This window comes from Camelina sativa, chromosome 12 (assembly GCF_000633955.1).
Source record: "Camelina sativa cultivar DH55 chromosome 12, Cs, whole genome shotgun sequence".
Lineage (NCBI taxonomy): Eukaryota > Viridiplantae > Streptophyta > Magnoliopsida > Brassicales > Brassicaceae > Camelina > Camelina sativa.
The window spans coordinates 15,896,439-15,917,520 of NC_025696.1; the positions used below are offsets into that span (position 1 = coordinate 15,896,439).

Sequence of the window (21,082 nt, forward strand, 5' to 3'; positions counted from 1 at the left end):
TTTTTAAAAGCGTTTACAAGGTGTTTAAAAACCTTTTAAAACCCTTTTAAAAATCTTATAAAAACTTTTACAAGGTTTTTAAAAACATTGTAAAAGCGTTTACAAGGTGTTTAAAAACCTTTTAAATTTTTTTTTAAAAAACTATTTGAAAACCTTTTATAAACCTTTTAAAAACCTTTTAAAACTTTTTAAAAATCTTGTAAAAGCGTTTACAAGTTGTTTAAAAAACCTTTTAAAACTCTTTAAAAAATCTTGTAAAAGCCTTTACAAGGTGTTTATAAGGTGTTTATAAGGCTTTTATAAGGTAGAAACCTTATAAAACCTTTTAAAAACCTTGTAAATTTTTTTTGGCGGGAAAATTTTTTTTGTCGAAATTTTTTATCAAAATTTTTTTGACAAAAAAATTTTTGGCGGGAAAATTTTTTCGAAAATTTTTTGGCGGGAAAATATTTCGGAAATTTTTTGGCGGGAAAATTTTGTTTTTCTTTTTATTGAATAAAATAATTTTCATATAAGGGTAAAATGGTCATTAAAAAATAAAAAAGGGCAAAAATAAAAATGGCCAGAAAAGAGGATATTTTTGAAAAGGGGTATATCAAAAGGGGCATTTTTAACAAATTCTCTTAAATTAATTATAGATAGACAGTGGCAAGAGAATTTATTAAGATATCTAAAAATAAGAACCGATCATAAATCTTTCTCCTACTTTTTTTTTTTTAGTGTTAAGATACTCTTCTAAAAACTGCTAATAAGGCTGCTGTTATCAAATATATGTATCTTTTTTTTGTTGTATGTTGACCAAAAAAAAAATGTATCTTGTTTTATAGATAGATTAACTATTATCAAAGATTTGAGTTTGACATTTGAAAATGAACATAACACCACAAAGTTAAAGCTTTACCAAACGTTTTTAATCCACTCCACCGCTATCATGGTCCAAAGATGACCTGATATTGTCCACTCACTAAAAATAAACGAAAGTAATTATAAGATTGTTTAGAAATTTCGAATACATAGAAAGCTAATAATATATTTTTTTAAAGATTATTTTGATATTCAGGTCCATGAACCGAAAGCATGAGTTCTGCATTCATCCATTATTATAAACATAGAGTCTTAGATTAATTCTGGTTCACGAATTTTACAATGAGATACTAATACTAATACTTTTAATATAAATTTTCAACTTTCACATAATTTTTCATATTTCTTTCAAATATCTAATAAATTATATAATACTCTATTAATATTTTTCAAACATCTAATAAATTATATAATACTCTATTAATACAAATAAAAGACTATGAAATTAATTTCACATTTAATAATGTATAATTGTTGTATAATTGTCTGCTATGTATTTAACATAGATCTTTGGTAATTTTTTAATTAATAGACTTAATGTATTAAAATTTAATAGTTTATGAAAGATGATGAAACACATGGCAGCTTTTCAGAAATTGGATTTTGTAGAAACCTTACTTTATTATATAAGATATAAGATACCAATAATAATAATATATAACATTGTTAAGAATGACAAATTTTATCTGTTTAGAAATTAAGAAAATAAAAAGAAACACCATTTAATAGTGAAATCATCATTATAACATCATCATTACCCTATTAAATGTGATAATGACAAGATCCATTTCAATGTTCTAGACTTCTAAGTTACAAGCTATATAGCAAATGATTAATTTAGGTTGCCAGATTGGACATTCTATTAACAATCGAATATAGGAATATTCTATCTCCTAACTCCTATTTACGATGATGGACACGATTCATTTGTATAACTGTATCTAAAAAGTCAACTAAACTTGCAATACATGAACCAAATATATATACGTTTTTTCACTAATTTGTTTTATCGAATCACATACTAACGAATTCTAAATTACACAACTGCGCAAAGTGAAGATTGTAGTGAGTACTAATTAACAAAAATGTATGACCATCAGACCATAACCAATATTACGTTGTAATAAGTCAGTTTTATAATGTCAAATTAAAAATTTGATGACGGTAATATGGTGCTGATTGTGTAATATCGCTTGTTAATTTGTTATGTTTTTTTCTTTCCCTCTCTCTCTCTCTTTTTTTTTTTGGTGTTTAAACTCTTATTTAGTATGATATGTTTTTCTAATGTATATTTATCTATATTTTACACATCTAAGGATTTGTTTATTTTTATGTTTTTTTACATCTAAGGAATTTATTTCTTCTCGTGATTGTACTTATGGGTTTTGGTGTATGTCAAAGGACAAGAAGTTCTTTATTGATTTGTACAGGTATTTACTATTTGGACAACATTACTATATATATCGTTTTGCGGTTTCCTAATTTGGATTAACGTTAGATTATTCTTTAGTTATTATGGTGGAAACTCCTAATGCAAACAATACGATTGATTTATACCAAACGATCAAATTATTCCATTTATATATTTGTCTTATTTGAACCCTAGCTAGAGTAGTGCCTTAACGTCGTCATAAAGAGGTTAGTTCATTTGTTTTAATTTTATTTTGGTTTATCCTAGGCTCTATAAAATTCCCACCAGTCCACCACAAGAAGTTTAGCCTAGTACTGACCAAAGTTTGGTTGCAAGATAATTAAAGGAAAACAAACAAACAGAAAATCTATGATTATTGCAAAGTTCAAATCAATTACAAAACATTTAAAAGGAGAGTGATCAAAGACACTCAAAACAAAAATTAGTACCCAACAAGATTGTCAACAATATTTCCGCATTTAATTATATATCAAACGATATGATGTACCTTTAATCTTTTGGACATAAAAACAAAATAATTTTGATGTAACATGTAAAGTTAGATATGTCATGGAACTTAATTTAAACCAAGGTGGTCTGCCATACATGAAAAGACATCCATGATTGTAAATTTTTAACCATAAATCCTTTAACAAAACCTACTCGTAAGAGAATGTTGAATTAAATTATTAAATTTTGCAAACGATGACTTTGGTTTTGCAAATGACTTTAGCACCGAAACGCCTCAGGTTAGTAAACAATATTCTTCGTAGTTGGCTCGTTCGAGCTCACTACATACGTTGTTAACCCAAAAAAAAAAACATAACTTTGGTTTTACATTTGATCTATATATATATATATATTAGTGCCGGTGAATAGAAATTAAAATTCAGTCAAAAGATACACATAGGTAGATTAGGTGTAATAATCGAATTATCTTATGTTTTGGAAGAAAGGAGATGTTGATAACATTAGAGACTCTAGTGTCTCTAATTCCTCATGAAACATATTTGGGTTCTAGCTAGTTTATTACACATGTATATTAGTATAATACAGTCATTCTCAACCCCAAGTCGATCACATTAGCATCCAAATATGGAGAACATGTTTAGGTTATAAATTCTTGTAAAGAAGTTATTGTTTTATGGAGAACATGTTTATTAATTATGAACTAATTAATCAAACAATCTTTGGCCATTCCAAATTATAGGCAACCTTTTTCGTACTTTTTTATTGTCTCTCACAAATTAAGGTTTTAATTAAAGACTACATACATATACATAAACGCATTCACAAAACACTTGCGTTAAATTATTGCATAAGTGGGAACCATGGACTTATGTCGAGACCACTAGTTATAGCTTTAGAGAAAGTAAATTATAAAAAGGTAGTGAGTGAGAGATAAAGAGAGGAAGAGCTTAATTAGGACGAGTAAGACAAGTAGACTCATCATAATATTCCGGTTTAGGAAAAGGGGATGTGGTGACCTCATCAAGAGTCACCGTCGGTGAGGATAAAAGGGTAGGGTGGTGAACCTGACGTCCTTTTGGTGGTGGAAGTGGCGGCTGTTCTGGTGGTGGACTACGTTTTTAATAATTCTCCCATCAAATTTATATCGATTGATCTTATCAAGAAAGATTATATTAATAGTTTTATGAAGAATCAAATAAAATTGGGACCTAGCATAGAAAAAGATTTGTTATCAAGTTTGACTATGGACATAGCTTTATTTAGTACTATGACACTGTGGTAACTATTTAGTGAGACTGTAAAATAATGTTGGTACGTAAATAAGGTGTCGACACTATTGCACAAGAGGCAAAGCACATACAGATCATGTAGAGTAAGGCAAATACAGATCATGTAGAGTAATCGCAGTTGCTGAAACAAAGACATGGCATTTTAAATTAGTTTTTTTCCCATACAAGTAAGACTCGAGTAGCTAGTGGTTAAGAGTAGACATGAGGCTTTTAAGTTTTAAGACAGAAAGCTAAACAACAAGGTTCTGGCTTTTACTGCAAAGAACCTTCTTTTTACACAGAAATCTTCTTGATCCCATCAAACTTCCCACCAAGTCCTATAAGATCTTTGATCACAAAGGATTCCGATTCACGTCTTTGTACAGCAGATATCGAGATCTCGTCTTTCCAAGTGCAGCATACCTGACACAACGAATACTATCTGAGAAAGTGTGGTCGAATGATCTTTCAGGTAGTCAAGACACAGTACCAAGAGAAAGTTTGAATCTTGCAAACGTTTGAGAACTTTTTAAAACAGAGTATAAACTCAAGTTGTCGGCAGTGTCTTACCATTGAGGGACAAAAGGTGCCATCCATATGACATCACCAGCCTGAACTGGATACCTATTCAAAGAGAAGATCATATAAACGTTATAACCACTTCTTGTATCGTGTGGAATGTAGCTATGGTAGCAGCTTTATGTTGGTAAAATGCTTCTGATCACATTATATGACCGATGCAGAAAACTAATTATCTTGGTTGTGCATGTGTGTGTTTGTGGAAGTTATATATCCACACTTTTAATTCATTAGTACAGCGTAGCGTACCAGTTATCTCCCAAACGATAAATGCCTTGGCCTTCCAGAAGCAACAAACCGTGTTGGTTATAATGAACTTCCTATTAACATTGCAAAATAATATGAATGAATTGAAATAGAAAAATAACAAGAGAAAGGAAAACACGAGCAACGGATGGTATCAAGATCCATATGGTAATGAAGTACTGAAGCTAAACAGTTCTATACCTTAACATTGAGAAACTCTCCAGGCTGAAAATCCATAATCTGCATATGACAGCCACAACAGTAGTTAAGTTTACATGTCTCAAAAAGCCAAAGGATTCATTCCATCAAGTGAAGTGCTTACATGGATGTTGAAGTCATAAGCAAGGGACATCGGAAGAAGTTTCCGCAGTTCAAAAACCTGTAATAGTAACAAAGATCTTCAGAGATGACTGATGTAGGATCTGGAACTTGTATTACAAGTGGAGAAATTTTGCACACTTACCTCACCAGGAGTCTCGAGTAGTGGTTGCTTATCTGTGGAGCCAACGATAAGCTCTGTTGTGTGACTTCCTAGATGTTCATACCTAGAGGTGTAGCAGTATAGGAGGAGTTTTAAAGTTATAAACCGAAGCTAAACCTCAAAGTTTCATGTCATATTAAGGGGAAGGGGAAGAACCTCCGCTCAAAGACAACAAGTGTTGCAGACTCAACACACTCCAAGGAATGATAAAAGTTTGGAGGTAGGTATGCATATGAATCAACCTACAGGAAAAATAGAATTATCAGCAAAAATGAAGAAACTAGTGGAGAAATCTTGCAAGCATTCACCATCAAAGCTGGGAAGAAAGGATGTAACTAGAAGAATACTGTGGTAAATTATTCTTTATACAATCATACCGTCAATTGTTTTGAAGAACTGGATGTGTTAGTGAGTGTCACAGCACCCTCAACCACGAATACAAGACTTGAAAAAAAAAAATAAAGATATTGAAAGGAGTTAATAAGCAGATGATCATAAGTATAAGCATATGTTAAAGAGAGAGAGCTCATATAAGTAACAATACCGCTCTATGTCTTGTGGAGGCAAACTTGAACTTGACATTTCTGCAAGAGACAATAAAATCAGCTAGATGATCACCAAATCCTACGAAAAGACCATCTAATACAGCAAATCCTTAAACCCTTAATCCCTCGACTTGTTCTGCGAGAAGCAGGAACAAGGGATTGTTCTAATAACAATGAGATTGGTGTAGCAGCACACTCAAGGACACAAATCTAGTACCTAAAAAATTACATCGACATCTAGAGAGTAACTCTATTATGGAAGAATATAAGAAAACAATCCCAAGAACTTGATGTTCATCGTTTGTGAGAATAAATTGGTTCCAAACCTTTCATTTTTGCCAAGTACATAACAAAATGGGAACCCGTTGCCGGTGTGATCAAATATGCCCCTAATGTGTTTGTCCTGTAAATTTGAGAAACAAATAAGTGCAAAACTTGCAGACCTCTAGTAACAACAAGATGAAGAAAAGTATGGAAAATAAAAGACTGTTATGTAATGTACCAGTCAGGTAAAGGGCTGTATACATGACTTTCCGGTGTTATTAACGCATGATCTCGTTTGTATACACTTCTTGTGAAACCAGGCAAGTCTACAAAACAACAGAATCAAAACATTTCTGCTTATAAAAACATGACGAAGATCCAAATGCAGAAATCTCAATTACAAAAGTTATCAGAAATCCCATCTGAATACACAAAGTGACAACTATCAGAAAGAGACGATTAATCTCTATCCACAGAACTGAAACTTGAATGCTTCCATGGCTTCAATGTCAGCACATAATTGAGCAAAAGTTAAGAGCTTTTTGCAAGGCATGAGCCAGAAACCCTCTCAGATTACACACTAATTCAACTTAATCCTAACTTTCAAAATAAACCCTATTCACTAAGACCTCGCATAATTGACCTAACAAAAAGTAATCGAACTTAACCAACAAAAGGATCAAACTTTAATGACACGAAGCTAGAGACGAGTGTTGTAAGGAAAAGATATTAAAACCTTGGAGGTGTGAAGGAGAGAGAGTTGGATTTGTTGCTTTCCAGTAAATGGGTTTCGTCTTCTCATCCGATTCAACGATCGAAGGCGCTGAACAAAACCCATCGTCGCTTTTCGAAGCTTTAACAAGACCTTTTTTTTTAAGGTGATAAATAGCCAATAAGAAAGTTCTGATTAGTTTCACAGTATGCTCAAAACAAACTTGTGAAGAATCGTAAAAGATTCCTACTTACTGATAATGATGAAGACGATTAAGTGTAGTGATCGCATTTTTGCTGAGAATTAGTCGAACGATTCAGGTTCAATGCTCTCTCTATTCATTCATGTTTATAAAAATCTGAGGAAAAACAGAACACGACAGATGATTCTCTGAAGTGGCCAGTAGATGTTTTGTTTGGTAGCCTCATAAAATTATATTCTTTTTCGAAAAATGGGAATCCCGGTTTTAATCCGGTTTGATTTGGTTTCTATTAAAATCTAAAGAAACCGGAATTTTTCCAAAGAAAGACTAAAACTATTGGGCTTATTGTTGAGAGCCCATTAATAATGTTATGAAGCCCGAATTGATACAGATCGTCGTTATCGTTTCGGGGTCTCTCGGCCACTCTCTCTCTCTCTCTCTCTCTCTCTCTCTCTGCGACAAAGGAAAAAATGGAGGTAGCAGCAGCGACTGCGACGAGCTTCACAACGCTCCGAGCTCGTACGTCAGCGATAATCCCGTCTTCTACACGTAATCTGAGATCTAAAGCGAGATTTTCGTCATCCTCGTCTCTCAGAGCTTCTCTCTCTAATGGCTTTCTCTCGTCGTATACCGGAGGAAGCATCTCTAGTGACTTTTGCGGCACTAAGCTTCGTTCGGAATCGCTTAATCCGTTAAATTTGTCCAGCTCTAAACCTAAGCGCGGAGTTGTCACTATGGTACTTGAATTTTTATACTCTTCACATCGTTTCTTGATTAGCTGAGGTCTCCACTCTTAGGTTTTTCGTGGCTGTAACTGGTATTTCTGCTCGATGCTCCCGTGGTTGTGAATTTTCAGAAATTGTATTGGTTGAGACACCAATTGTTGTTCCTTAGTTTTGAACCGATGGATTAGAGTGACTCTAGATATAGGCAATTAGATTGCAAGGGGTAAGAATGCTCATTCATTTCTATAGCTGAGATTTATGTTTCTGTGGTAGTGAATTTCCAGAAATTGTATTGGTCGTTCATACTTCGACCTGCTGTTGTTACTTAGTTTTGAACCAGCGATATCTATGGATTAGAGGGACTCTAGATAAGTGTCGTCAGATATCAAAGATTGCTCCTTCATTGCTATTTTTTAATTGATAGGAGATGGTACATGTTTAATTAGAAGGTTGAGTATGAAGATTATATAGTGCAATTTTGGAAGAAATTATGTGTCATGTGATTGCCTAGTAAAGAAGAAGTTGAGTATCTGTCACTTATTATGTGGCAGAGGTTTCTCTTAATTGTGTGTGCTACTTACAGTATGCATCAATTTCTGTGAATATTATCAGGATCCTTGGCTGTCGTAGAGGATTTGGAGGCTTTTATATTTTTCACATACAGTTTTTCTCTTACCTATCTTAGTTGAGCTGAAATTTATCGTTGATCAATTCACTGTTGGTGAGCCTTTTCTTTTTCTTTGACTCTTATCATCGTGCTTCCCTCTTTATCAACAGGTTATACCTTTCTCAAAGGGAAGTGCACACGAACAACCTCCCCCTGATTTGGCATCATATTTGTTCAAAAACCGAATTGTATATTTGGGAATGTCTCTTGTACCTTCAGTTACTGAGTTGATACTCGCAGAGTTTCTTTACCTTCAGTATGAAGACGAGGAAAAGCCTATTTACCTTTACATAAACTCGACAGGGACAACCAAGGTAGCTTTCCATATGGAACGTCCTTCATATTATCAACGCATGCTGAATAGTAAAACTGAAACTGTTGATTGTTTCAATGAATGATGATAAGTCTACAAATCATTACCTATTCATTTAAAATGTTTTTAAGAGAATTTATCTTCTCCCATTTCAGAATGGTGAAAAGTTGGGCTATGATACTGAGGCTTTTGCAATCTATGATGTCATGGGGTAATTGATCTTCATTCCTTTTCTACTACTTACTTCTTTCACTTGTTTTTTCCCTAATAGTACTGATAACTGGACTTGAATCGTGAAACTGCCTTCCCAAATATTTAAAATTGCACTTGGAGACAGTTTTAATATCAGGCCTATTTTGGAGTGACCAACCAGTTATCCATGCACCAATGAACTCTTATCTTATCTTTGACTTCAGGTATGTCAAACCACCAATCTTTACTCTTTGCGTCGGGAATGCTTGGGGTGAAGCTGCTTTACTTCTGACTGCTGGTGCAAAAGGAAATCGCTCTGCGTTGCCCTCATCAACTATTATGATAAAGCAGGTTCTTTCTGATCAGTTCTTTTAGATCTTAGGTGCCTTTCCCTTCCCTAGAAGATTTTGTTTTTCTTATTCGAGTTAGAAGAAACTAAGGCTTATGATTCCTAATTTCTGTTCGTGCATCTTTTACTCATCCTTATATTTTCTCTTGTATGTTAACTTTGTAGCCCATTGCTCGATTTCAAGGCCAAGCAACCGATGTTGAAATTGCAAGGAAAGAAATCAAGCACATAAAGACAGAAATGGTGAGAAGATAAACTTGATAGAAATTGACATAGTAGTGAAATATAAGTGTTGACCCTTGTGATGCAATAGTGTCCAGTTGTATATGTGATATGGGGAAATATAAATATATGTAACATCTAGGCAATGGGTCTATACTTGCAGACATCTTAAGATGCATCACTTAGCCATTAATTTTATGTGCTTGCTAGCGAATCCAAAATCATGCTATTATCACTTTCCGATACTTTTCACTTTTATCGTAAAACTTATCTGAAAAGTTGTGTCTCTGTTCTATGTAATGTTGTGCTCAAGGTCAAGCTGTATTCAAAGCATATTGGTAAATCCCCGGAGCAGATTGAAGCTGATATGAAACGCCCTAAATATTTTAGTCCCAGTGAGGCTGTTGAATACGGGATCATTGATAAGGTGCGGTAAATGACAGAAAAATCGGAAAAACATTTTAGCGGTTTTGTTTTCCATCTGCAAAATTAAATTATTCTTCATGTGCTACGTTTGCAGGTGGTTTACAATGAAAGGGGCAGCCAAGACAGAGGAGTTGTGTCCGACCTTAAAAAGGCACAACTCATTTAAATGTCAGATTGTCTTCAGAAATCCCCCATGATTAACAGGTTAAAGCTAAAATTTGCTCGCTTTCATTCTGCATATCGATTATAATGATGATGGAATTGCATTTTGGACTTCAATCTCCTATATAATTGCACAAAGCATAAATTTTACACTTGTCTGGAATCATGTACTGCTTTCGTTCTGTCACATTTGGACCAATTATCCCATTGTAGGAGCATTTACTAACAAAAGGGAACACCTGTAAAAGTTGAAATACTTTTTACACCTCACAAATGGTTTATAATAATTACTTCAGCATTCATGCAATAGCCTTATAGAAGAAACCCGACGAATACATGCTTATAGTGGATGCGTATCTTCTAGTTTTGCATTTCCTTTAGTTCAAATAGTTACTTCCCATTTCCCTCTGTTGCTCTCTTAGGACCCATTTTATAGTGATATCATTTTCATTGCCCATTATAACAAATTTCACTATTGATGGCCGACACCTATCCAAGGGTTATGCTCCTTCAAACACTAGAATTCGTATCATTGGTTGTCTTGAACAAATGATTAAATCTCAAACTCTTGTCCTCTTTGATTGTCTGCCTATTAACACCAACCATTGATACGTCTTTCGTGACTAAAAGCAAGGATATTCGACTTCTAATTCTATTGGCTTCTCCTTTTAATAGGTTTTACTTTGTTATGACGTTATAATCATTATGTTATGACTTCTAATTCTATTTGCGTTCCTTTTGAAAATTTACTCTGTTATGACATTATCATTTCGCTGTGTTTCTCAGGTTGGAGATTTGACGACTGATCAAAGGGGGAATCGGTGAACCATTCACCAGCACAAAAGTGGGGTAAAGTCTTGGAAACATGTTAGTAATGTTACTGGTAATGCTGCAATTTTTTAGTGTTATTTGAACAGAAACAAACCCATATGTGTAGGCTTGTCAAATGCCTAGAAACAGGATGGATTGGTGTATTTCAATAGTATATGCTTTTAATCTTTTAAAATGAATCAGTTTCGTTTGCTCACCCCTAATGCGGATGTGTATATGTGTTACAAACCAATATGTTGCTTTGTGTTCACACCAAGCAAGAACGTGTACCGTTTCTGGAATAAGATGGAGATAGGCATGAATGAGCGATGACATTATGATAAAATCCACCCACCCCATTATCTTTGTATCCCTTTTTCCTATGAAAAGCCCACATTTGTCACAAACAGGCAAATGTTGATTTGATTCCATTGGATGAGTCAGTCAACAGTTTTAATGACGTCACCGGTTCCTCCTTACGTGCCGGCGAATAATCTTCCAGTGGCATAAGAAGAAGAAACCATCATTTAGATTTAGATTTAGATTTAGATTTTAGAGTTAGGGTACGCATTTTTTGTCATAACCAAACGTTGACAAAAAAAAAGGGTTCATATCTAATCAGATATTGGTTTTCTTTTGTGGAGTCATCGGTTCTCTACATGTCAGATTTCGAGTAATCATTATTTTATATGACTCTAGTAAATCATGAGGTGAATCTGAATTTTGGTAAACAAACTCCGTCGAAAAAGAAAAAAATATTTGTGGTAGAGATGATGATTGTATATAAACTTCCCTTGGAAGTGAATCTCATTCAGAGGAATATTATATAATCTGTGACAAAGGGAATTATATCTAGGAGCCTTAGGGGACTAAAAATCAAATACCATTAAGTGGATTACAACCAAACCAACAACAAAAAGTGTTCAGTGAATTCTCTACTTAACTTCTATTCAAACTAGACTTATAGCGTCCTTTTTGTCTTTCTATAATCTTACTTATATTATAATAACAATTGTTTTTTTATTCAAATATAAAGCTAGGCTGCTGCTAATATCCTACCACTCAATGTGTTACTCTTATTGACATCACTAAAATTAATATATACACATCTAAGAGTTTGCACACAAAAGAAAGAAAAAAACACATCTAAGAGATTTGCTACTTAATTAAGTGGTGTGTTTATCTTATTTTACCTTAGTTTATGAGTTTTAGAAAGTAAAAGGGCTTTTTCTAATTTTCCATATTTTATATATGCAGTGGTAGGTTAGTCGCAACTTGTGTGTATCTTTACTCTTTAGAAATGTTTGTTTTCGTCGTAAAATCATGTAGACGTAGGCTTACCGGATCCAAACTCGAACAACATGCTATAGAGAAGAAAACAATTATGGGGTAATGACCAAAACCGTGTTTTCTGTCAAAATTTATAATTGGCTACAACTTGCTAGGGCATGTCGATCTTTATTAGATAAGAAAATAAAATGTTATCTTGTACACAATCCTAACAATCCTACTAGTGAAAAAAATCAATGAAGGCTTAGTGATTCCAAAAAATAGCACGCTTGGCATATTCTATTGAGTCCATGCATCCAATACACCAAACAGTTAGTCGCAAATCAATCTATTAAGTATTAGGTGTCATGAACTTCTCATTTTGGAGGCACGACCTATCATTTTTTTTAGATAATTAATTTACTAGACCAAAAGTTACATGTCCCCACCACCATTGTCTTCATCACATTTTTTGGATATTTTCCTCACTCATGCACTATAGATAACTTTATATATAAGAAATCTACAATAATAATCCCCAATATATATGTTCAATACACAATATAGCCAGAATGCATCAGCCAGAAAATAATAACATATCTCGGTATGTAAATCTCCAGTTATAAGGAAACGGAGATAGTTATGGTTCATGGTCGTCAGTGTTCCAGGCTTTACAATTTCTACACAATTAAAAGATAAAATGGACAAGAAATTATTCCATTTCCTTCATCATAATTTATTCTAGTCCACTAATAGATATTCATACCTGATATTTAATAATTTAGTACCATACTATTCCGTAACCAAGACTAAGATCTATGCAAAGAATAAAAGTGCATATCAGCATATATAATAAGAATAAATATATATTTTGAATCTTTTGGGTTGATGCCAACTCTACAGCTACATTGGCATATGAATAATGTAACATTTATTTTAACATTTGAGCCGATCAAGTTAAACTAGAAAATTGCGTAATGCAAGTACGCGGTATAGCTAATATAAATTTGAGTTAGCTTTAAGCTTTTTGCCAAGTGGAAAGTAACAAATAGTAATCAATTGTATAATATTAATAAGCACTCTAGCTTCAACTATAAATACCCTATTAAGCCTTGCCTCTATCTCCACATATCTTTTGTTATACCAATTCTATTATTTCTCCTATCGCGCTTGTTAAGAAAAAGGAAATACATAGTCGTACAATATTTTATAGATAAGATAGCATTATGAAGCAATCTCACGCTTTGCTTCTACTCGTTCAAGTCATTGTTCTTTTGCCTCTCCATTGTCTATCCGACGATTTTGTTAGCTCTAGAGCTACTTATTATGGCAGCCCGGACTGCAAAGCAAATCCTCGTATGTATTTTAATCAAATATTGCTATAGATTATGGTCCTTAATTAATTATTAGTTTTTCATTAGTATAATATATAGTGCGACGTAACATTTCATTATGAACCTAAACTAATTAATTTTATGCATTATCTACGTTTAAGTTGTTTATCCAAATTCTTAATATAGAACTGAAACGATTCCATTAATTCAGAGTGTCCATATCTTCAGTTCGAGTATGACATTACTATGTAATTAGCTAGTAGACTTTTTTTTCAAGAATCTGTTAGTATGGATAAAATGCCTAGTACTTTCTGTATAAAAATATGTTATTTGTTGACGAATAAAAATATTTATAAGTTAATCATTGAAATTATATATGCAGGAGGACATTGTGGATATGGAGAATTTGGAAGAGATATCAATAATGGTGACGTGAGTGGTGTTTCATGGCGACTATGGAACAATGGAACCGGCTGTGGTGCTTGTTACCAGGTTTATATATTTCAACGTCATTAAATATTTCATCAATATAATAACATCATGCTAATTAAATACTATGTCGATTACTAACCCTATAATATTATAATTTTATGAATTATACAAAGGTGAGGTGCAAAATACCACCACACTGCAGTGAGGAAGGAGTATACGTAGTGGCTACGGACTCCGGAGAAGGACATGGTACGGACTTCATCTTAAGCCCTAAGGCGTACGGACGTATGGCGCGACCTGGCACAGAGAATCAGCTCTACTCCTTCGGTGTGGTGGACGTTGAGTACCAGAGGATCCCTTGCCGATACGCAGGATATAACCTGGTGTTTAAGGTCCATGAGAAAAGCTATAATCCTCATTATCTTGCCATCCTTGTTTTGTACGTTGGTGGTGTTAATGACATCCTCGCCGTTGAAGTCTGGCAGGTAACTTAATCTAAGATTATTACAAAACAAAAAAATTATATTTGTTAAGGTTTAAACATTAATTAGTATATGATATATGGTTGTGTATGCATGATTTTAGGAGGATTGCAAAGAGTGGATACGTATGAGAAGAGTGTTTGGTGCGGTTCACGATTTACAAAACCCACCAAGAGGTGCTCTCACATTAAGGTTCTTAGTCTACGGAAGCGCCGGTATCAATTGGGTCCAGTCGCCAAACGCTATTCCCGCCGATTGGACCGCCGGAGCCACCTACGACTCCAACATTCTACTTACTTAAATTTCCAACTTCAGTTTCATCAGTGTGTTTATATATATATATGGTTTCTCTATGTAATGGCTACAATATTTAAATAATGCCCCCCTAGAACAATGATAATAAAACAAGCGTAGTATAGATTCATATAGTTTATGTATTGCGTCTCTCGTTAAAGAAGATTGTAATGATTTGTATGAGTTCGATTTCAATGGAATAAATCAGTAATAATAAGTTTAACAGATGACCAATCGTTTCGTAAGCATTTTTTTTTACATTTTGGTCAGTCAATAGTCATATAAATATAGTCAACCTTTTTTCATGCTATGAACACAAACAAATTTGGCGCGAGTATTTTTGTTTAATACACATAGGCCCATTAGCATTCTTAAGGCCCGTTATTTTAATAAGAAATTAAAACGACACCGTAACACGCAGGTTCTTTCTTCTATTTACGACAATGCAATTGTACCAATCGGAGAAATCAGTAATTCATACTTCGAATCCTGTTGTTCCTGGTCATCTTCTTCGATCGATTTCGTCAGTTTTCTTTGAGTCTAAGTGATAATCGATTCTGGAGTTCTTCGAGACAAGCAAGAGAGGAGTGAAACCCTAAATTCGATTTAAGTTTTGTCTACAACTTTAACCGAAACGCACTAATTTAACCTTCCTTCTTCAGTCCTGTTTCTGGATTTTGGGTCGATTCTTTTATTTATCTAGTTTTGCGTGGATTGAGGTATAAACCTTAATTTTGTGGAAGCTCACAGTTAGTACACTCTATCAGAACCGTTCCTGTGAGTAGAAATCCCTATTGGTGAAAGGATGCCGCAAGTTAAGATCATCGCGAAGAATTTCATGGACATGGTGGCGTCTCTTCCCGCCATCAAGCTTGACAAACTCTACAACAATGTCTTCATCTGCGAAGCCATTCTCAGGTTAACTTTTTTTTTTTGAATCATAGATAGTGTTTATATGATTTGAAAGACCAGTAAGAGTAGTTATGAAGTAAGATTTAAGGAACTTACTTTATTGAGATGGTTTATTTAGGTCTTTGCCGCCTCTTGCCAAGAAGTATGTATTGCAGATGTTATACATTGATGTTCCTGTACCTTCTACTATGATGGAGGAGTGGGTGCTTGCTGATGGCGCATCTAAGCATAGAGTTGCTATTGATCGACTGATTCAATTACGCATCTTTTCAGAAATTGTAGATAGGTACTGTATTCTTGGTTTTTTATTCTTGATACTATCATTGTTAAAGACTTGTTCAGATGTTATATATTCTCTTGGCGTTGGATGTTAACTTGAGTATTATACCCTCTGAGCTTCATCTTATACTTGAATTCATTGTGTTTGGATTGTTTGTGATTGATGTGGCTCCTCTTCCTACTTTTGCAGGAAAAGGGGAACCAGTTACAGCCTCAACCGTACATTTCAGAACAATCTTCAGAAACATATTATTTCCGGGTAAAGGCATCTTTACTTTGATGGTACAGTCCTTATTTCGTTTTCTCTCTATGTTTTTTGGAGAAGATGCTGATGAGCCAAAAGTTGAATTTTGCAGTGGAGTTTTACCTAGAGAGCCTATGAATTCCGACAATGCTATTAAGCTTCCAAGTCTACAAGAACTCGAGGCCTATGCCAATAAGAAATGGGAGGTCTGTGTATTTTCTTGATTTTGTTTATTTGACAATACTAGTAAGATGGAAGGAATTGTAAAGATGAAATATCTTTTCAATATGAATTTGGATTGTATCTGATGATGTGCACTAATGTTTGTCAGAGTTTCTTGCTACAACTCATAAATTCGGGTCATGGTGAGAAGCTAACTGGCATCAGTGAATCTATGATGAAAATCTTCCAGCGAGGTTTATTGAGTCAGAGGTAATGTTATTATTATACACCTCTATAGATGCATAATGGTGGCATATATCCCTATTTAATACTGTTCATATGATATTTGCAGAGATAAAGATGGCCCAAGATTAACTGAGAGTGGCTTTCAGTTTTTGGTATGCAATATGTGAATCAATGATCTTTAATCACTTGTATATATATACAAGTAACCTTATTAACCCTAATTTGCAGCTGATGGATACAAATGCCCAGCTTTGGTACATTATTCGAGAATACATTTCGAATGCCGAGGTTTGTATCATGCCTTAACAAGGTTTAGTTAAGTTGATATCTCTATTTCGCTGAATGAATAACGCAATATCATTGTTGTTCAGGAACGAAATGTAGAACCAGCAGACTTGATTTCGTTTTTGTTGGAGCTTAGTTTTCATGTTACTGGTGAGGTATAACTGAACTTCACAAAAAAGTCATTTCAAGCGTTCTTGTTCTTTCTTTCTTTTTCACTCTTACTTGATTACGTTGGAAGCTTGTAAATTATTTCGTTGAGCTCAAACATCTTATACACATTGCAGGCATATAACTCAAATACGTTGACAGAGGTTCAAAGAAAAACACTCAAGGACCTTGAAGACTTGGGATTAGTCAAGCTTCAACAGGTTAGACTTAGACCATTTGTAATATTACCAAATAGCAAAAGAAAAAAAAACTTTGCAATAGTTGAAATTAGAGAGATTATAGAACTATATCATAAGCTGAGCTAATCTCTTTCTAATTATTAAAGGGAATGAAAGACAGTTGGTTTATTCCTACTAAACTGGCTACAAATTTATCAGTCAGTCTGGCAGATTCATCATCGCGAAAAGAGGTCACACATTTTATCCCCCTCTTGTCCCATTTCGACGTACTACCAACATCTTCTTGATTTTGAGTATCATTTCTGTTTGTTATTCCTCATCAGGGATTTGTCGTGATGGAAACAAACTTCAGGATGTATGCGTACTCCACATCTAAGTTACAGTGTGAAATTTTACGTCTGTTCGCGAGGTAGTAGCTCCTGAACATCGCCCTAAAACTCTACTCATCTGTGTTTTGAAATCCTATAGGTCTAAGTAGTTGCTGCTTCATTTTTGCAGGATAGAGTACCAACTTCCAAACCTTATTGCTTGTGCAATAACAAAGGAAAGTTTGTACAATGCATTTGACAATGGCATCACATCAGACCAGGTACCTTTGGTTTCAGTTGAAAGACATTCTGAAGTATCCATCCAATACATGATTTTATGCTTACAGTTGACCGGACCCATACTGTCCATGAGATGCTGATCAAATTGCTGATGGTTTTTTTAAAAAGTTTCTGAATGATCTTTTTTTTTTTTCCTTTCTTTTTGTTGTTACAGATTATAACTTTTCTCCAGCAAAATTCTCATCCACGATGTGCTGATCGAGTCCCATCTATTCCAGAAAATGTCACAGATCAGGTTTATACACCCTCCTTCCATTTAGTGTCAATTATATTAAACTGTGTATAGGATTGGTTTATAGCTTGAAAAGTTTATACTATCTCTGCTCCCTGATATATCAGGCTTGTGCTGATGAATCCAAATGCATTGTTTTTGGCAGATACGGCTTTGGGAGGGTGATCTGAAGAGAATCGAGATGACTCAGGCCCACTTCTACGATGAATTTCCTTCAAAAGTAACAAACTTGAATCCTCTGATTTTGTTTTTCTTTATGTCGCAAATCCATTCTAGTAAATCCCAGTAACCAAAACCGTGCAACATAATGTTCGCAGGATGTGTTTGAGGCAGCTTGTGACTTTGCTCGGGAATGGGGAGGCCTTCTCTGGGAAGACTCTAAGAGAATGCGACTTGTTGTGAAATCTGAAATTCACAACCAAATGCGTGAGTTTCTACATACCCAAAGCAAATAATAGGAAGAAACTCCCATTTCATCTCTTGGTTAAATCAAAACCTCATATGTTTTGCTACTACAAAATATTTATTGCGCAAGATTTCAGCAGAAAGAAAAAGATGTCTTGTTACTTTATATTAGTTCTTATCCTGGGAACACATGTTGTGCCGTGTGGACTGCTACAAGCTTTAGGAATATACCTACCATTGTCAAAATCGCTGATGTATATAGGATGCCCCATTTTTACGGATTCTGAAAACCGGTAAACAGTTTTCAAGTGTTGACATCAATCTGAAGCAAAATTACACATCTTTCCAATACTATGCACAAACACTCGTCATACTTTTTCAACATTTAAATGCACACGGCAAACTTAGTTGGCAATAGTGGTAACTGATAACTTAATTCAATTCTTCAGTTGATGTTAAGTTTATTTGAAAACAATATATTTGTGATCATCCAACCAGGGCCACCTCTATAAGTTCTTGCACGCTAGACAGTAGACAGACCAGAAACTCGGTTTTGTTTCTATTCAGTCAACAAAATTCCAAATTATTAAAACCCTGCAAATGCGAGGCTGCGATCTCCGCTTAATCAACTAAGAGAACTTTAACCGTTGGATGTGTACAGAGACTCTGAATCTATTATATGTCAACATGAAGACAAAGATCAGTCTTTATTTTGCTTGGGCTTTTTCGTTGGCTGAGGATTCTGAATCCTGGATCTTCTCTCCCGTGTTTGCCTCTGCACTCATATTTGCATTTCCGCGTGCCCGAGCGAGTCTCTCAGCCTCTTCAATCTTTCTTATAGCTTCCTGTTGTGTTGCGTTCATCAATGTCCCCATCGTTTTCTTCTCTCCTTCGAGCTGAACCTCCATTATGGTACCAGCTTGCTTGTCTATCGGTTTGAAGTAGTCTTCAATCTGAGCCTCCTGTATTGGTAGAGACCAGAAACAAACTTAAGACTTGAAATTCTCCTAACACGGAAAAAAGTAAAACAAAAGAGATGGAAAGCTTTCTAATTTAAGAAACACAGGCTCTGGCGACTGGCTTGGCTCTTTCCTTCCAAAACTTTGCTTTCAAAATAACATACATCAAAAAACTAAAAGCTTTATCTCATCTTTGAATGCTTTGGATCAAAAAGGCCCTTAGCTGACACGATATCACAAACATTTTTGACGACACTTAATGTACATATATAGGCTTATAGCTGATATTAAGAAAGTGATAAACTCGATGGGAGTCAAGCAAACAATTTGCGAAGTTGAAAAGCAAACAATTTGCGAAGTTGGGACTGAGGATAAAGAAAAGAGACTAACCGTATTCTCAATCTGCTTATTCAAATTCTGCATCTCCTCAACCATACGGCGGACTTCAGATAATACAATCTGCTCTGGGAGTCTGTTTATCTCTGCTTTCCTTTGTTGGGCCTGCAAGACCAATAGTTTGAATCAGATAAAAAGGTATTCCATGACAACCCTTGCTAGAAGCTAAAAGTCATAAGTATCGTTGAACAGATACAACACCTAAGTCTAAGTGATTAGCAAACTCTTAATTAAGGAAGATCTTATTTCATCACACGTCAAATGTACACTAAATAACAGCCCATGTTACCTCTATACAGATATTCTTCAATTATAACATAGAAGTACATATTGAAGTAAAAATTCTGCATACAAGTTTACAGACATACAAGCTGCTTCAATGTCTCATCCTCAGTCAAGTAGAAAAAGTTTTTCAAAATTATGCAATCCAAAAAAAAAAAAAAAAAAAAACANAAACTAGGGTTTCATCATCTTATTCTACCATTCATTCTAAGACAATAGGATGAAGCCTGAAGGCATGGTGAGAAAGAACAAAAGAAAGAAACCTGCTGGATACGCTTTTCGAGTTGCAACCTGTAAGTCCGGATTCTCCGTTCTTCATACCCAGAGAGGACTCTCACATAGAACATTGCTTTTCTCCCATATTCCAGCAGCTTGTTCATCTTTCCTGCACCATCACGAGTTTTACTAAACAATCAATGAATAGCAAAGACCTATCAAAATCAACAAGTTGTAATGGATTCTGTGAAACAAATACCTAAAACCTGGAATTGATTGTTCACTAGCCTCAGACATAATAAGAATTAACATCTTAGCTGAGAAATTGAACTTAGTGTATCCAAAGAACTAACATGTCTAACATCGGTCATCAGTTATTATTATAGATCAAATGAACACGAGAGCTTATAACTATTATAAGCTCCTCCGATACATATAGAATCAAACTATAGATCTAACTCATTCGCATTGAAGACTACGAAATGACGATTATCGCAGGTTCAATTCCCAGCAAATCAGAGTGAATCGAAATGATAATTACACAAAAGTGTAAACGAACCTCAATTAGGTACTATATCGATCGACAGAGATGGGATTGCTCAAATGAGATGATAACTTAAAAGACTTGACTATGCCACACAAGCGAGCGACGAAGAACAAAAAAATCAAGATTTACTGAGAATGCTCCGATCGAAAGTATATGTTACTGGTTCAACAACAGACTGAGGAAGAGAAACTCCGGCTCCGGCGGCAAGAAAACTCCGTCACCGATCTCTCGCTTGACTTTAG

The 21,082-nt window shown here is 34.6% G+C and overlaps 5 protein-coding genes across 6 annotated transcripts; 3 read left to right on the plus strand and 2 right to left on the minus strand.

Annotated features, from left to right (window-relative positions):
* LOC104731876 ((S)-ureidoglycine aminohydrolase) lies at window positions 4,083-7,249 on the minus strand. Its single transcript, XM_010451381.1, has 13 exons — window positions 7,096-7,249; window positions 6,866-6,994; window positions 6,368-6,455; window positions 6,192-6,268; window positions 5,865-5,904; window positions 5,698-5,764; window positions 5,477-5,562; window positions 5,303-5,384; window positions 5,162-5,218; window positions 5,041-5,079; window positions 4,843-4,913; window positions 4,585-4,638; window positions 4,083-4,437 (listed from the first exon to the last, which is right to left on the minus strand). Exons 1-13 carry the CDS (start codon window positions 7,130-7,132, stop codon window positions 4,368-4,370), a joined length of 897 nt encoding a protein of 298 aa, XP_010449683.1. The 5' UTR covers window positions 7,133-7,249; the 3' UTR covers window positions 4,083-4,367.
* Window positions 7,469-11,097, plus strand: LOC104731877 (ATP-dependent Clp protease proteolytic subunit-related protein 4, chloroplastic). The gene is made up of 8 exons (XM_010451382.2): window positions 7,469-7,780; window positions 8,546-8,749; window positions 8,904-8,959; window positions 9,165-9,291; window positions 9,455-9,532; window positions 9,825-9,938; window positions 10,032-10,141; window positions 10,886-11,097. Exons 1-7 carry the CDS (start codon window positions 7,514-7,516, stop codon window positions 10,101-10,103), a joined length of 918 nt encoding a protein of 305 aa, XP_010449684.1. The 5' UTR covers window positions 7,469-7,513; the 3' UTR covers window positions 10,104-10,141; window positions 10,886-11,097.
* Window positions 13,313-14,935, plus strand: LOC104731879 (expansin-like B1). Its single transcript, XM_010451384.2, has 4 exons — window positions 13,313-13,534; window positions 13,895-14,004; window positions 14,118-14,429; window positions 14,530-14,935. The coding sequence occupies exons 1-4, from the start codon at window positions 13,405-13,407 to the stop codon at window positions 14,725-14,727; spliced, it is 750 nt and encodes a 249-aa protein (XP_010449686.1). The 5' UTR covers window positions 13,313-13,404; the 3' UTR covers window positions 14,728-14,935.
* LOC104731880 (RNA polymerase II transcription factor B subunit 2) lies at window positions 15,161-18,717 on the plus strand. Its single transcript, XM_010451385.2, has 15 exons — window positions 15,161-15,638; window positions 15,751-15,918; window positions 16,102-16,170; window positions 16,268-16,361; window positions 16,487-16,587; window positions 16,670-16,715; window positions 16,792-16,851; window positions 16,935-17,003; window positions 17,133-17,216; window positions 17,342-17,425; window positions 17,519-17,604; window positions 17,694-17,784; window positions 17,958-18,038; window positions 18,181-18,255; window positions 18,353-18,717. Exons 1-15 carry the CDS (start codon window positions 15,526-15,528, stop codon window positions 18,488-18,490), a joined length of 1,359 nt encoding a protein of 452 aa, XP_010449687.1. The 5' UTR covers window positions 15,161-15,525; the 3' UTR covers window positions 18,491-18,717.
* LOC104731881 lies at window positions 18,978-21,082 on the minus strand. 2 transcript variants are annotated; one of them, XM_010451386.2, is made up of 4 exons: window positions 20,853-21,082; window positions 20,341-20,462; window positions 19,790-19,900; window positions 19,148-19,402 (listed from the first exon to the last, which is right to left on the minus strand). In XM_010451386.2, exons 2-4 carry the CDS (start codon window positions 20,455-20,457, stop codon window positions 19,148-19,150), a joined length of 483 nt encoding a protein of 160 aa, XP_010449688.1. In that variant the 5' UTR covers window positions 20,458-20,462; window positions 20,853-21,082. The 2 variants fall into 2 exon arrangements, with proteins under 2 accessions (XP_019089296.1, XP_010449688.1); XM_019233751.1 differs by lacking the exon at window positions 20,853-21,082 and having other exon boundaries at window positions 18,978-19,402; window positions 20,341-20,457.

Coding starts and splice junctions, on each gene's coding strand:
- LOC104731876 (XM_010451381.1), bottom strand. CDS start 7,132: ATGCGATCACTACACTTAATCGTCTTCATCATTATCA. Junction 6,995..7,095: donor AATCGTCTTCATCATTATCA/GTAAGTAGGAAT, acceptor TTAAAAAAAAAG/GTCTTGTTAAAGCTTCGAAA. Junction 5,219..5,302: donor TACTCGAGACTCCTGGTGAG/GTAAGTGTGCAA, acceptor TTACTATTACAG/GTTTTTGAACTGCGGAAACT.
- LOC104731877 (XM_010451382.2), top strand. CDS start 7,514: ATGGAGGTAGCAGCAGCGACTGCGACGAGCTTCACAACGCTCCGAGCT. Junction 9,292..9,454: donor CAACTATTATGATAAAGCAG/GTTCTTTCTGAT, acceptor TTAACTTTGTAG/CCCATTGCTCGATTTCAAGG. Junction 9,939..10,031: donor AATACGGGATCATTGATAAG/GTGCGGTAAATG, acceptor CTACGTTTGCAG/GTGGTTTACAATGAAAGGGG.
- LOC104731879 (XM_010451384.2), top strand. CDS start 13,405: ATGAAGCAATCTCACGCTTTGCTTCTACTCGTTCAAGTCATTGTTCTT. Junction 13,535..13,894: donor GGACTGCAAAGCAAATCCTC/GTATGTATTTTA, acceptor TTATATATGCAG/GAGGACATTGTGGATATGGA. Junction 14,430..14,529: donor TCGCCGTTGAAGTCTGGCAG/GTAACTTAATCT, acceptor GCATGATTTTAG/GAGGATTGCAAAGAGTGGAT.
- LOC104731880 (XM_010451385.2), top strand. CDS start 15,526: ATGCCGCAAGTTAAGATCATCGCGAAGAATTTCATGGACATGGTGGCG. Junction 16,716..16,791: donor AGAGTGGCTTTCAGTTTTTG/GTATGCAATATG, acceptor CCTAATTTGCAG/CTGATGGATACAAATGCCCA. Junction 17,217..17,341: donor GATTAGTCAAGCTTCAACAG/GTTAGACTTAGA, acceptor TAATTATTAAAG/GGAATGAAAGACAGTTGGTT.
- LOC104731881 (XM_019233751.1), bottom strand. CDS start 20,457: ATGAACAAGCTGCTGGAATATGGGAGAAAAGCAATGTTCTATGTGAGA. Junction 19,901..20,340: donor TCGAAAAGCGTATCCAGCAG/GTTTCTTTCTTT, acceptor TTGGTCTTGCAG/GCCCAACAAAGGAAAGCAGA. Junction 19,403..19,789: donor ATAAGCAGATTGAGAATACG/GTTAGTCTCTTT, acceptor CTACCAATACAG/GAGGCTCAGATTGAAGACTA.